The sequence below is a fragment of the Centruroides vittatus genome, unplaced genomic scaffold (genome assembly GCF_030686945.1).
Source record: "Centruroides vittatus isolate TY-2023 unplaced genomic scaffold, ASM3068694v2 contig_696, whole genome shotgun sequence".
In the NCBI taxonomy this organism is placed as follows: domain Eukaryota; kingdom Metazoa; phylum Arthropoda; class Arachnida; order Scorpiones; family Buthidae; genus Centruroides; species Centruroides vittatus.
The window spans coordinates 211,220-227,325 of record NW_027122440.1 but is presented as its reverse complement, the minus strand read 5'-3'; the positions used below and the strand labels follow the sequence as shown (position 1 = coordinate 227,325).

At 32.4% G+C, this 16,106-nt stretch overlaps 2 protein-coding genes across 2 annotated transcripts; one reads left to right on the top strand and one right to left on the bottom strand.

Moving 5' to 3' along the window:
- Positions 1-239: 239 nt before the first annotated feature.
- Positions 240-4,251, bottom strand: LOC136980389 (cholesterol 7-desaturase nvd-like). Its single transcript, XM_067276497.1, has 5 exons — positions 4,020-4,251; positions 3,730-3,925; positions 3,359-3,547; positions 2,716-2,894; positions 240-754 (listed from the first exon to the last, which is right to left on the bottom strand). Exons 2-5 carry the CDS (start codon positions 3,779-3,781, stop codon positions 743-745), a joined length of 432 nt encoding a protein of 143 aa, XP_067132598.1. The 5' UTR covers positions 3,782-3,925; positions 4,020-4,251; the 3' UTR covers positions 240-742.
- A 10,296-nt stretch (positions 4,252-14,547) lies between these two features.
- Positions 14,548-15,444, top strand: LOC136980382 (mitochondrial cardiolipin hydrolase-like). Its single transcript, XM_067276484.1, has 3 exons — positions 14,548-14,775; positions 14,836-14,929; positions 15,224-15,444. The coding sequence occupies exons 1-3, from the start codon at positions 14,548-14,550 to the stop codon at positions 15,442-15,444; spliced, it is 543 nt and encodes a 180-aa protein (XP_067132585.1).
- Positions 15,445-16,106: the final 662 nt, after the last annotated feature.

The following is a 16,106-nucleotide window of genomic DNA, read 5'->3' as shown; positions in this document are numbered from 1 at the left end:
AGAAAACAGAAAATAGAAAACAGTAAGGACTCATGTTCTAACCTAACCTAACCTATTCTAATAAATTACCATAATTATTACCAACCAAATCCCCACAGTTTTCTTTCTTCCGTTTCCTTGAATCAGAGACGAGCCACCATTTGGAACCATCGGTAACATTAATCTTTATTTCTTATACACTACATTACTGTAGAGAGTACAAAATTGTTACAAAAATCAAATTGTAACCGTTTAACATATTTCGCATGCGTTTTGTAATTATTTTGGTTTCTTTTGTTACTCAGTATAACCACAGCTTTTATAGACCTATTGTTATATTTTTCACATTTTCTTTTTATGTGTTGTTTCCATTGTTATATATTAATCACATTAAACTTCATATGTGCCTTGGCGAAAATTAGTGAAACGAAGCAAACTTAATGGAACTTATAAACAAAACTTAATTTTAAAATAAAATTTGTGATGAAAGTGCCATAGTGGTAAGTTTGGTAAGAGGTAAGATGTCTAGATTACCTGTTTTATGTCCAGTGAAGCAGATAACCAAGGTAAAAAAATCCCAAAAATTTTTATGTAATTAGCGATTTTAATGGTTGCCGTATGTTGATTCGGTTCGGGACCTTCATTCCAAGAAGACGACCAGATATGCTTACAAAAATTCCACCAGTTGTCTGGATGAAAATTATTACCATAAAAAAAAACTAGCTTGATGTATGCAATCTAAATGCATTAAATCGGCTTCATTTTACGGTAATTCCTGCAAAAATAGACATCATCAAATACCGAAACAAAGAGTTAAAAGTAAGGGTACAACGATAAGCAAAATGATCGATTACCGATTAATCGGCCGATTAGTGTTAATAATTTATTGTACTAATATTATACTAATATCATGATTATTATCGCACGAAATTATATATTCTTAATAAAAATATAAAATTTCATACGATAAAAATAATTTTATAACAATTTGTTATAAAAATAATTTTCAATATGAAGCTTTTTTTTCTTTTTTCAGATTTACGTATTAAATTAAAATGAGAAATTATTATTTTGGAAAACTTTTTAATTTTAATTAATTAGTAGCCAAATCCAAATCTTTCATGGATTCTAGTGTTGCTTGGAAATTTTTTAGGAAAGATTGAAACGAGATGATTTCCAAGTTGAATTTGTGCCAATTCGTGTAGCTTGTGGAACCTTCAAAGGTTTTTATTAACTTTGAAGGTTCCCACAAGCTACACGAATCAGTGAACAGATAAACATTGTTCTTGAACAGTATAAGTTGAAAAGTGAGAAGATATTCTTAGTACTGAGAGATTCTGGAGCAAATATGGTAGCAGAAATCGGGAATCGCAACGCCATTATCATGCTTTACACATACACTGCAGCTGACTCTAAACGAATGCAAATTTTCTCAACAAGATGTGAAAACTATAATCACAGTTAATAGAAATATTGTCACACATTTTAATCGTTCTGCTGTAGCTGTAAGCAAATTGGAAGATTTGCGAGACAACTTAGGTTTTCAGAAACACAAATTAATTCAAGATGGAATTCTCGCTGGAATTCTACATACTACATGTTGCAAAAAAAACTTGGAACAGCAAAAGATCCTTGTCCGTATGATATAGATAATAAAATTTCGACGTTGAGCACATATTAGTGGTCTCTCGTTGAAAAAATTGTTCTACTTTTAAAACCATTCAAACAAATTACCGTGGAAGCCAGCAACCGAGAAACTACCTCATTTTCAATAATTCACACAATAGAAACTCTGAAATTATTCTTATTATCAAAAGCAAAGGACAGTAGTTTCTTTAGTGGCATTAATACCACAATAGGACTAGAAAATTCAATATATATATATAAAAAAAAAAAAGAAAAAGGATATGGTAGAGGAAATGAAAAGATGAACAATCGATACCTTAGATAACATTGATAATTCAAAATAGCTATGAAATATCTAAGTGCCCCAGCATCTTCCATTGAACGTGAAAGAATTTTCAGCACTGCAGGTAACATTTATGAGCCGGCAAGAAATAGGCTATGCTCTGAAAATGATGAAATTCTCATGTTTTTGCATCACAATTTAAGGATTTTAAACTTTAAATATTAAATTTTTATTAGTTTTTACATATTTAAAGTTCAAGCTCTAAATAAAGAAATAGCTTTGATTAGGTTATATTATACCTTATAATATGTATTGATATGGCGGCCGGATGGCCGAGCGGTCAAGGTTAGCAGCCTGCTGCCCTGGGGGACCCGGGATCGAATCCGGACGGGTCGAGAAATCCCCAGGAATTTTTCGGGGGGGGGTGGTCCGTCCGGATATGTCGGTCCCCGTCCCTCACCACCCGGCCGCCTCATTGTGGGCCTGGCCGAACCCATAATGGGCTTGCTGTAAGAGGCCCTCTTAGTGCCCACTGGGCGGAAAGAGTTACAAAAAAAAAAAAAAATATGTATTGATAAAAGAAACAATTTAACTTAAATTTTTTTTAATATTCAATTTGTCATGTGATAAATAATAAATATATAACAGACATTTATTATTTTTTATTACTAGCCTTATACCTGACATTCTAACAAAAATATTAAAATGCAAAATTAGCCGATTATTCAAACCGATTAATCGAAGAAATGGCCGACACGGCTGATTACCGATTACTTACCGATTAATCGGTGCATCCTTAGTTAAAACTATGAAAACTTTTTACTTACTTGTATATGACAATTCGTTGTATATTGCGTACGACCTTTATAACCCCATAATCCTTGTTCAATCTCTGGAATAATAGGAGGTTTCCAAGATGGTGGATGACCCTCCGCGTGATGCCAAACGTATATAAAACCATTCTGTTCAAGTGATGTCCACGTTTTAACTTTAGCAAATTCCGGAACTGAAATAAAATTTGTTAATAGGGGTATAACTAGATGGCCCTCGTTTAATAATTTATTACAACTATAAGACCAAATATCCTATTGCTATCTCCGTAAAATTCCTGTTAATATTCCGAACCATTTATATTTGCGATATGATCAGTACGTTTGTTCTCAGAGTTAATCTCGATTCCCAAGTTAAAGATCTTAATCTCGACATTGAGTTAAACACTCAATACTTTGGTAGCTGTATACTCAAACATCACTATGTAAATGATTTAAAGATTGAGCAGGTGAAGATCGATCAATTCGCTTTCATGATGATTTTTATGACGCAAAAATCATTCAACTGAAAGTCGAATAAACTGAACATATTGTAAATATCTTGAAGATCTGTATAATCTTCGTGCAGATGTAATAAAGCATTAAACTTGGTAGGTATCTTTCAGATCACTCTTTATATTTTATATAAATGAAATGTTACCTTTATCAGTATATGGTATTTTCTGACAGGAGCCATCTTTACCAGAAAACAACCAACCGTGAAAGGGGCATTGCACGCAATCACCGTATACTTTACTTTTCACCCCTAAATGAGCTCCTAAATGGGGACAGAAGGCATCCAAAACGAAACTCTTACCAGTTTTACCACGGAATATTGCAAATTGATGACCTGAAAAGGAAGAATTCAGAAATTTTCTGTGAGGAAATTAACAAGAACTTCATTAATCTTCATTAGTTGAGACAATTAAAGCCGTTAAAAAGTATTTTTGGAACTATTAAACAGTCCGGATTAAGTTTGTTTCGATTCCTAGATGTACGTACTGCATAAGGGATCTTCCTATGTGAAATTACCTATGGCAGTTACGGGTACAGATTGCCCAATTGCAAGATCCCTAGATTCCATCAAAGGTATCCAGCCATTAGGATATACAGGTGGGAGTTCACCAAAATCTCTTGTCTCGTTAACTTCTCATACCGACAACGATAAGTTCTGATGCAGTTTTTTCGCTTTAGGACGTAAATAATCGTAGCCTGTCTCTGTCATATCCTATAAAACATTGGAAAAGTAAAAAGTAATTTAGGTTAAAAGAAAGGAAGAAACAAGCACGAATAACTGAAGAACGTATCGAAAGCCGACTTACCACAGTTTTATCGTAGTTAACAAAAGAATAGTAAATAAGTATTAATAAGAGCAGTAAAAGTATCAATTGGCATGGTTTTCCTGCTAAATTTAGAAGAAACATAACGAAATAGTGATAGAAACATTCGAAGAACGAGAAGATCGACGCAGCCACCTGTAGCATGAGGCTACCAATTTCGGATAGAAGAAACGACATGTTTTGCTTTTCCTTTTCAAATTTTCTTAAGAAATCTTTAAAAATATTTTAAAATAACTAATTAGATCATCTGTGCAATTATGAAAATCTATAAAAATACAATTTTATGTAAATTAGTCACATGCAACTCGCTGCGCCAGACTTTGTCAACCTAATTTTATCTTCTCGTTTCCTTCCTCGTGGTATTACTCAACCCTTCGTCAGCTGATATTCGTAACGATAACAATTCAAACTTGGCCAGTGAAAAAATGAAAATAAACGGTGTAACTCGTTACTAGTTTGAACATACAATAATTACAATGTACTGTATCATTTTCGTACCTAGTTACCGGGGTTATGGAGTACTCAGCAACATTAAAACCTGCAACTGCGTGAGGAAAAAATGTGGGAGGACCGCCCGAATCGTACGAAATTCACTTGCCGCCAGCATCCAGAAAGATTGCTGATTACTGATCTACTATTTTTATTCATATTTAAGCTATGTATTTGGTAAAGCAACTAGTCATAGAGAAAAAAAGTTGTCTAAAATCCTGTTTATGACATCTGGAAGACACTTAAATCGAGTAAAATATTTTAATTTTTATAAATAACAAAACTTTTTCTATATTGATTGAATGCCCCTTACGTGTAAATACACCTACAGATTATTAATAAACACTTAAGTATTCAAAATTATACACAAAGTTATTTTCTCGTGTGCCGAAATACACTTTATCTGTCGACGACGATCGGTTTTCTTGACCTATTTATATATTTAAGAAACGTTTAATTCCTCGGCAACAGGTCGAACACGCAAATATACCATGTCCTTCATCGAAGTTAATTTTAGAAATCTTTTCTGCAGATTTTGGCCTCGGTAAGAAAATCCACCGAGGCCATCAAGAAAGTTCGCCTCGGTGGATTATTAAAGGTGCAGGGATTCGAGTGTTTACTCGAAATTATTAATTGTCTTAGGAAGCAGCTGGGCTGATTCCCTTTGTGTTTTGTATCTCACTATTCAATGGAGGACGGAAAATATCATAAATCCACAAAAAGAAACCGAACTTTCAATGAAGGAAAAGTGTAATAATTAGTCTTGTTCGAAATCGCGCCTTGTGTAGATAAGAAATAAATTTATAGTTTTGCTTATTTAATTAGGTGAAAAGCACGCCAATTCCAAAAATAATAATATACTTTAATTATTATCTGTAACACGAGCTACGTCATCGGTTACTCATACAGATAAGAGATTCTTTTGTTAACGTCGTTTAGTGAAGATTGACTTGTAATATATTCAAAATTTATTTTATTTAAAATAATGCTATGTTTTTGTTAATTATATAATGTTAACTCTCGATATAAAGGTTAGATGACACTGGATGATTGATTCTATAATCCCAATTATTCTTTGTCGTATTCGTATACAAAATGAATTTTGAAACGTGTGCTATGCGGTAATAGATACAAATTTACGTTATAGCTTGTGTATATGGAGCACAAATGCAATTAAAATTTGGTAATTGAAGGTAGACAGGTTGGGGATATAAAGGGAGTAATGTGTCATAACTGGAGTAGGGTCCGACTAAATAAAGATTATACTCGTTATTAGCATTTACATCCGTAAAAATTAAGCTTTTTCTACAAGTTAATATATAAATATATATAATAAATACTTATGTAATAACAATAATATATGTTTTAATTAAACAGGCGATTTATAATATTTTACAAACTATTTAATTTATATTAATGTTATAATGCCAGAGTAAAATTCAACTTAAATTTAACAAGTTTTACTTAAAAAGGATTAAATTTAAATATAACTTTCGCATAGTTTATTCATAAATACTTAAAAAATATTACCCAAAAAGTTCTTCCAAACAGCTGTTTCCACACTTGATCTTGAGAATTAGTTGAGTCAAACAAAGTGTCGAAATTCACTTCATATGTCGACGACGATCGGTTTTCTTTATTATTTATATGTTCAAGAAATGAATAATTACTCAGTACAGGTGGAACACGCAAATATCTGATGTCCTTCATCAAATTTTTTCTACTTTGTAGAATTTGGCCTCGGTAAGAAAAAAAACGAATGTTGTAAGATGCAAGCATACAATGATTACTCGAAATTGTTACTGGTCTTATGATACAGCTGGACTGGTTTTTCTGTGTCTCGTATGTTTCTAGTTCATTACTTAACGGAAAGCGATAAATACCACAATAAATTGTGTTTTTAATGAAGAAAAACTGTAATAACCAGTCTCTTTCGAAATCGTTCCTTGTTTTCAAAACGTGTAGACTATAGATAAATTCATAATTTTGCATATTTAATTATTATATGAGAGAATTCTGCTTGTGAAACAGTCTTTCCGTAACATCATACAGACTTTCAATCTCTGCTTCCTTGCATTTTCTGTATATTTTGAATAAAAAAATTCATCTCTCGATGAGAAAAAAAAAACGATTGAAAATTCTTTTATTGACATCCTTGTTCCTTTAATTAAAACAATTAAATAAAATTAAATAAAAAACATTGACGTACGTATATAATCACTGGTATGATAGCACTGTTATGTACAGGAAATACGGATACGAATTGTCGTACCTTTTTAATGCTCAACTGTAAATATCAGTAAAGTGTATGAATGAAACTATAAATTTGTATAGGGTAAACTGTAGAAAATCGGATTTTATTGTATATCTATAAATATATTGTTTGCATTTTTACCGTTTTATTTCTACCTACGTTGTGTGCGTGCGAATACGAATCGATTCAGTCCTTGGAGAGTCAATTAACGCTACTTACGTGCTTGGTGTGCCTAATTGCTTTCACGTATTTCCAGTCGTTCTCTAACGATAATTACACCTATACATAAAAAAAAACCCAGCAGAAGACATGTAAAAAAGAATGTTTTCGCGTAATAAAGCTTAATTTATTGCATTATTTTATGGTTATTCGTCAGTTTTACTAAAGTCGTTCTTAGTTACATAATTAAAACAGTAATTTTATAACTCGGAATAGATGAGAAGCGTTCTCCTAAAAATAATTATACAGTACGATTATAATTTTCGAATTACGCTAAACGAATCTTTCCCAAATACAGTAGTATCTGTTACACGCAACACTAGTAACTGATGGAACAGGCGATCGAATAATGACGTTTACAATATTGTGTAAGTGAAGGTTGACTGGAATTTGAAAAAACGATAGTGTTAATTTTTGTTAATTATAGTGTGCACTAGGGTTTCTCATTTCCCAGTCTTTTGCTTGTCCCGGAATTCCGGGATAAAACTGAACTGTTTTCCGGCATAGAATTAATTATTATGAAGATATACAAAATATCTTGAAATCAAATGATATAATCATTTTTCATTTTTAAAGTAATTTAATACGTTTTGCAACCTCCAAAATTATATTGATAATGCTGCGTAAGATTTATATTAAAAATTACCTTTGAATTACGTAGAAATTTTCATAAATAGAAAAAAAAAATTATTAAAGTTCGCTGGAAACTGCACGCAACAACAACAACAACAAAGAAAAAAAAAATGCTTTGAATTGAGTTAAAAATTTAAAAAAAAGTGAACTTAGATCAAACTTCTAACTTAAAAGGTAATTTCTGTTTTATATTCAATAAATAAAACATAATACAAAGTATTATTGTAAATTTTTATAATGAGATTTTAAAAAGCTGGTCGATACTCCAATCACTCGATCTGGTTCTTATTTAAGTAATGAAAACTTATCGTGTTTATTGCATTTAAGAGAAAACACGTTACGTGTTTTTTCACCCGTAGCCTGAAAGATTTCTAGTTCGTTTTCGAGACTGCAGTACTTTTTTTGCTCTCTAGTATTCTTGATTTGTCTACCTGGGCTGCTTTAATAGAAACATCAAGCTTATATCCAAATAATTCGGCAGTTTGTTTGTCTTTAATAATCAGGTTGACTTATTATAGCTAAATAAACTTATTATAGTAATATTATTGCGTGAATATGCGAAAAATGAAATAATTTATTTTTTAAGTCAACGAAAATATGTAAAACAGACGATAGACCAAACGTAACTTCTCGTAACCTTAACAGAAAACTGTAGCAATGACATAAACAAAAATTAACCAATCAATTATTTTTTTTTTACCATTCTTTAATATAGTTCACCGTCTTTAATTTAGATCTAGACTTTCAGTGGGTACACAACACCCAATTAAATTAGCTTCAGCTTTCTATTTCTTTTTGCAAATCGACTCAACACTTTTTCGGCTGTAATTTTTTTTTCGACAATGGCATTCTCTATGTTGAGCAGTGACATGTGAGAGAATCGTTCTTGAAGCATTGTGCTTCTAAGCCACGTTTTTATCCGCTTCATAGCAGAAAAACTACGCTCCCAGCCGACGGAGCTCACGGGAAGTACCATCGCTGCTTGAAAAAAGTTTATATAAATTAGGGAAGTACTCTTTTTTAATGTGGTTTTTCAAACTTTCAGCATTCATCTCAACATTTTTTAATTGAATCGCGTTTTTCATGACCATCGTTTCAGCTTCTAAGGCTGATGTATCAATTCTTAAGATTTTTTATAATTACTGATGAAATCCTCTTCGTTCTTCGTTTCCAATTTAAAAAGAAATGCGTCCACCGCACGAGCTAACGGTAGATTTTCCAATGGGCCTTTCAGATTTACTATGATATTATCTACCACTTGGTAGTAAATGTCGATCTTTCAGTATTCTTCTGGTTGTGAATCGGCTGAAAAATCTAATGTATTGCTTTTGCCCACAGTCGACTCTGTATAAAAATATTTTTGTTGAAGCCTCCTTTTTGCGACTCTAACAGTTTTTATTCAATGTGTCCAAAATTAATGTAGCCAGTCCTTGCGCATCTCTGAGGTGGAACAATTTGTAAAGCCCGTAAATCTTTCGACTATGTCTAAACCGTTCGCATATCTTATGGTCATTGACAATTGTTTCTCTATAAAGGATCTGGCGTCGTCTACAAAGAAAAAAAGCCACATGCTTTAGCTTTATCAACAATTTCTTCCAGAGTGAGGTTCGATATCACTTCAATTATTTTATACTGGCTATCTGGGCTGCAGTATTTGTAGTGTTTTTCACAGTGGAGTAAAAATTTGTCATCGTATTTACAAAAGAGTTGAGCAATTTCCAAGAAATTACCTTTGTTTTCAGAAGATGCTACTTTCCGGTGTCCTCTCAATGGCAAACCCTGACGAACAGGGGTCAGTATTATATCAATAAGTTTAGCCAAGTATTCTCTGTTTTGAACAATTTCTTCCTCTTGATGTTTCATAAGTTGTTGATGAACATCTACAACTATAAGAGATTGACGATAAGACACACGTATTTGGCTGCATTCAGCGTGAGGCGATGATTCTGAGTGGTTTTTTTAACGCTTCTGCTAATTTTTTCCAGTTGTTAAAACCACTTTCCACAAATTTCTCATATTGGTCTTGTATGTTATTGCCCTTGTTGAAGTTTCTGCATACGAAACAATAAACTTTGTCTACTTCTTTGCTGTATTCCAATATCTAGACTAAAACGATCTGAATTTTGTTCCAAATTTAATTTTTTGGAAATCTATAACAGGTTGTGATGGTCCAACTTGAAGGGTACCTAATTCATTCGGTTTGTCAAATTTTTTAGAAAAAAGTCTTGTGGAATCAATAACGATGACTCTGTCACCATTCGCTTCTATGACCGAGTCGGCTGACTGTGACGTTACTGACGTTGGTGGTGGCGAGCACACAGAGGCGTTTTCTAAATCATTTGTACCTTCAACCACCTTTTTTCGTCCAGACAGGATACATAGGTGGACACTACCAACCTTACACGCAATAGAATTTAGCACTTATTTTCAATATGAATTGGAATTTTTCAATTTCAGATGTGCAAGTGTGCAGGCCAAGGTAAAATAATAATAAGAATAATTTGAACAATTCGTTAAAGATTTTTGTCGTACAATTTGACGACGTTAAATAAAGTGACCTCGAGTAACTTTCGTTCATGGGCACTTCTGGATCGAAGGGCAAACCAACGATTTAACTTACTTGTTTATAGCAGAAATTCATTTATGGAACGTAAAACACATGCCAATTTCTAATTCCCTATTACTTTCAGTTTACAACAGATTTTTTTTTTATCCAAGTGTTTTCAGTGAAAATACTGTTTCTCATTGTCAAAATTTTTCAGGAAGGAAAAGAATAAAATGAAATGCAGGTTAATTTGGTCTATGGGAAGTACGTGCTTACATTGCGACTTATAGAATTCGATAAATAGTATAAAATCTTTACACTATTTACCACAAAACTTGAAACTTCAACTCACCTGTATTGTATAGTGTATTAACAAATAATTTTTATTATTTGTCTAAAAAAACAGCAGAAAGTTTATTCGTTGTACGTAGTATAAAGCCAACTGGTTCCTTCAGGTTTGCGCACGTCTGAGCGTGCCACGGTTCGAATTCGTCAGATGGAGCAAGGGTGTGTGGGTAGCAGTGTTGCCATTTTACCGCTTTTTGGTATGATTGGCACATGCTCATCAGGGCCGCTTGGTATAATTGAGTGTTACGATGTAGAAAACTGAGGTTTAACCACCACAATTCAATAGCATCCATGCTCTTATACAGAAGCTACCGTGTCAAATTTCGTTTCTTAATCGTTAACCCATCCTGAGATATTAAACGAAATATACGCCAACACACGGAAATTTTAACCCGTTTTTGGATTCAGGTCTTAAACAGAGTTTCTTCTAACTCAGAGGGTCAAATTTGTCACCATTCCAATACTTTATATAATATAACAGCCGTTCAAGAGAGGGCATTTGTAATCTTAGCAAAGATTACAAAAGATTCTTAAAAGAGACAATACGTAAAAAGTGTTTTCAAAGAACCTATTTGTCCCGGCAACTTTTTAATCAAACGTTATTTGTATTTTATCTATCTTTAATAGGCCTATATTTTCTTACTTATTAACAAAGGCCCACGATTATTATTATTACTTTTTAAATTAAACAAACATATATATACAGTATATAGGCTACACATATATAAATGCGTGTGCTAGATATTAAATGGCAGTGTTACTTCTGACATTTTTCTTCGGGAAAAATTTTTGAGGGAATCCCACGGTAACCTCTGGAATCGAACACTGCCCACGGCAACAAAATTAAACAATTTTAGATAAAATTTCGTTAAAAATAGAACAAATTAGAAATATAGCAGTTATGAATGATCAAATGCAATTCCGAGAAAAATTCGTAAATAAATAATATTTAATTTATAGTTCGATTGTTAGAATCATCTTGTCACTTTATTCATTTTACTGTGAATCTGCTTATTATTTTGTTTTAACGCTGTATGTTTTTACTGCTTTACTGTTTTATCCGGTTTGTTATTATGTTTTATTGTATCAGCAGTATCTTTTTATTTGGTTTTATTGTGTGTTTAATTTATAATCGAATCGACATGTTAAATGTAAGTCCACATCCTTTTCTCATTTATGTTAATTGCAGTGCTCTAAAATCGTTAACCCGCTTTTAATATTGTAGCAAAGAAAGCTGACGAGGGACTTAGGAAAAATGCATTCCGAAAATTAAAAAAAAAAAAAGTGTTTTTCTGCCTAATTTCATGTCCTGTGGTGGCGTAATAAGTCTAGCGATAAAAAAGGTCAATTTTTGTGCTCACAAGTCAATACCAAGAATTTATTTATTTATTTCTGTTTTTTTTAAACGTTGCACTTCTAATCCGATTACGATTTTTCCATAGAATGCTTCTATAATGCAAATACTAAGCATTTGATGTAAGAAATTCAAAACCAATTGCATAACATTGATTAACTGTTACTCTATTTTTATTCTATTATGTAATTTCTTATACTTTCATTTTTATGTATTATTTGTACACAGAGAGGTCTGATATACGTTGGCTAACGTAAATAAAGATATTCATTAAAACATAGGCCTAAATATACTTCGTATACGATTGTTTTTGACTGGATTCGTTAATTTATAAATATGTTTTACAAGTCTATGGAATCGATTTTCCCAGTTTAAACGTCAATTCGTAATTGCATTAACTAAAAAGGAAATTTTAAACAATACTTGATGATACGTTAGCTAACTGGAAGTTCTGAAGCATTCAGGGCGAGAGACCAGCCGAAGCGCAATTAACAAACTATGTCATTCTAGCAACTAATTGCCTAATGCATTTCCCCTCATCTTACGGTTGTGATTATCAATGGCAAGAATTGAGTGGTCATTTGCCCCAGGGCAAACAGGTGTGCAGGAAGATCAGAAAGCAGTGGTTTATTAGGGATATTTCACTCTATAACCGACTGACTGACCGATCCTAATTGTTTATCAGGGGTGTATAACGTACTCAACTCACTTTGTCTTGAAAACGGTTAAAATTTAATTATTGCGGTTAATTATATCAGCATTATTATCTTCTATTATTCTCTTTTCCTATGAGTATCACTGATAGGTGTAAAGTTCACGCGACCCTTGATTTTAAATAAATTAATCTAAAAATTCGATTAGTTTGCGTTTAATCCGAGTTTGCGGCGGTTTATGCTCTGATTCACTATTCAATAGGTCGATCGATTTTTTAAGTCGATAAGTGCTTTGTATTACCCAACCAAGTTATCTCATAAGTGTTCTGTTATCCCCTACCACTTTACAGCAATTAGAAGCACTTACTGTACAATTGGCTCAGAACAATCGAAGGAAAACGCCTTTTACACTTTAATTGGCTATTTCCGTTTTTATAGACATTACTTTAACCAATCACAGACTCGTGGTAGCTACAAGTTGCTGCGGAAAGCCCCGCCTCCTCTAACTACGACTTTGGAAGTAGAATAGTTATAAGTTCTCTTTTTAAATCGTTTTTTAAAGCTCTAATTAGCTAATTTAATGTTCTTTGCCAGTATTTAGGCGAGTAAACATTATTTTACATCCGCCAAACTATAAATTTTCCGGGAAAGTCAACTCCCCCGCCGTTACGTAATACGAGAAAAAATGTGAATAATCGCATGCAAACTGCGTATTATAGTCGAATATTGTAAAAATCGTAGAAATAATATAAAAATAATCTTTATTATACATTCTGTCGAAGAAAACTTGAAACTTGTATGAATTTTGACTATTAGATGACTCATACACTCCCCTCAGGAGAGCAATTACAAACGAAGTGTAAATAATGGAAATAACTTACCACTCGCTCTATCTGCACAGCTGCTGCTTTGTTTAAAGTAACTTAAAGTATATTTGTTAAAGTAACTAATGCACAAAATTCACCGAATCTGTTTAAATCAGTGTTTCTCAACCTCTAACGAATCGTCATCCCCTTCAATAAAACCGTTACGTGGTATCGCCCCCTTCACTTCGAAAAAAAATTTTGTTGGGTTTATTAATTTATTTGATAATTATATATTACTACTCAGACACCTTATACCTCTGAAAAATTATTAATTTAATAATGCAAACGTTTTCCACCTGTTCCACAGGTCATCTTCAAGCAATTTTTTACTTCTGGAATGTTATCTCGTGCAGGTTCGAATATATATGCGCACGATATTTCAAATTTTAAAAAACCGTTGGAACATTCCATGTAAAATATAAAATATAAACAATAATAAAAACATTAATAAAATTAATTAAATAAACATATTGATCCGCTAAATAATAATTTAAGGGACGTAAGCTAACATAATATATATCTATATTTTATACGGGATGAGGATATGCTGTATGCTTGATTAAATGGGGTGTTTGTCAACCATGAATTTCCACGCAGTTGGCAAATTCGTTGCGTCTTTATATACTTTGTAAAAAATTAAACATTTATTTACTCGGAATACGTATTAGATTTTAATATGATTAACTAAATTTAAAAAAAAACGTAAGTGTTGACAAATTTAACAAATGTAATAAAATATAACACTTTTTATTGAATATAAAATGTTTAAGTATACAGAAAAAGTATTGTTAGTGCGATCCTTGAGGCTGATGAAGTTGAGCCAATTTGTTTATCATTGGTTCGAAATTTGTCAAAAGTAATCGCAAATCACCTTTTTGTGTTAATTGTAACCGATTTCTTTGTTTGGACGGTACAAAAAGGGTTAACGGAAGAAGAGACATCATCTTATCAATCAATCCCCCCTACAGCACACTAAAATGAATCAACCCACCAGGAAATACTCCTTCAGACACCCAATCACGTTAGAGTCACGTGACATCTGCAGCCAATTACCGTCCTGCTTCTAAGCGCGGTCATTCAAATACTCCAATTTTTACGCGTGGTTTCAGTCGAAGGTTTCAAACCAAGAAGGCAGGACACATTCTAAAAATGTCGAAAGAGACATTAGTTATTACTGCAGTTAGCATTATAAGTTGGGTAACAGATATTTGTGCTTATAATAAAATTGAATATAAGAAGAAGAAACAAGATGTTTATACGAAAGTATTTTTCTTCCCCGACACCGATGTCGATTCTAGAATTGTCAGGTGTAACAATTTACGAGAAGACACTTCGTCAGAATCTCTGCACTTGCTTTCTGCAAAGAGAAGTATAGACGTTTGTGTATACTTAATTACCAGTCAGTCTTAGGCTGATATTATTGTAAAATGTCACCAGGATGGAGTGAAAGTAAGGATATTTACTTGTAAAAATAATACAGGCGAACAGAGGGATTTCGCTCAGGCACAGATTAAAAAGTTCCGAAGAAATGGTGAGAATGTTATTAAAATAATGATTATATATGTTAATGTAATACTTAAAATACACAATCAATCGTAATTAATGTCTATTCTATTTGTATATCGCGCATATTTTCAATTAATTACTTTTCATTAGCCTATATTTTCTCTTATTTTTAAAGCAGCGCATTCTATAATTGACAAATGCACAAATTTTGTTATATCTGTACGCAAAACAAATAATTAAGTATATTATATCATGTAATATTTTATAACTTTGACGTTAATGTACCCATTTTTTATATACAATATCTTGTCTATTACAGGTATAGAAGTCAGGACACACAGTTCAAAGTTTCTGATGCATCATAAATTTGCTATCATCGACAAAGAGATAGTAATAACGGGAACTTTGAACTGGACATTAAAGGCACTTACACATAATCACGAAAATGTTGTGATTACTAACGAGGAGAATATAACAAAAGCATACATCAATGAATTTGAAAGGTTGTGGAATACTTTAAAAAATGTGAAATTTTTATAAATTTTTGTATACAAAATGTTTTATACAATGTAAATTTTAAAATTTGTACAATGTATTAATTAATCGGTTATTGAATAAATTATTTCTAAACTACTTAATTTGAAATGTGTGAACTTGTTTTTAAACACAAATCATAAAATACTGAGCGTGTATGCCCACCATTAGCCAATCTGTCATCGTTCCCCGAACACTAGGCGTTTGGTCGTTTTTCCTATTCGAATGCCACCATACTGCTGGTTCGATAGAAAGGGATTGTTGAGGAAGGGGGTTGAAGTATTCGACCAAAATGAGTCCCAGAAGAGAAAATACTCATTAATACCGGTCTATTATTAATATTTGAAAACTGATCCGTGTTTGATGGGTTGTGATGGCTCCGCAGGTGATTGAAATTGCTAACCTAACGTTCGAAACACTTCGTACGACTTGTTTAAATAAAAAAAAATCTTGTAAAAATACCCGAATAATTGCTTTTATGTAAAAATAAATTTTTTAAAATTTTGGCAACGGATTGTATAAACCACGTGGGAAGTATGTCTTCGTAAATATTGAGTTTATGGCAAAATTATTGGGCTGCAATTGGAAATATTTTTAGACCTATAAATTCCCATTGTCGTCACGTATCTATACTCCTTCCTTAATCTCGAGAACGGAGTTTCATAGAT

Coding starts and splice junctions, on each gene's coding strand:
- LOC136980389 (XM_067276497.1), bottom strand. CDS start 3,781: ATGGAATCTAGGGATCTTGCAATTGGGCAATCTGTACCCGTAACTGCC. Junction 3,548..3,729: donor TGTACCCGTAACTGCCATAG/GTAATTTCACAT, acceptor CTTCCTTTTCAG/GTCATCAATTTGCAATATTC. Junction 2,895..3,358: donor AATACCATATACTGATAAAG/GTAACATTTCAT, acceptor ATTTTATTTCAG/TTCCGGAATTTGCTAAAGTT.
- LOC136980382 (XM_067276484.1), top strand. CDS start 14,548: ATGTCGAAAGAGACATTAGTTATTACTGCAGTTAGCATTATAAGTTGG. Junction 14,776..14,835: donor CTGCAAAGAGAAGTATAGAC/GTTTGTGTATAC, acceptor AAATGTCACCAG/GATGGAGTGAAAGTAAGGAT. Junction 14,930..15,223: donor TAAAAAGTTCCGAAGAAATG/GTGAGAATGTTA, acceptor TGTCTATTACAG/GTATAGAAGTCAGGACACAC.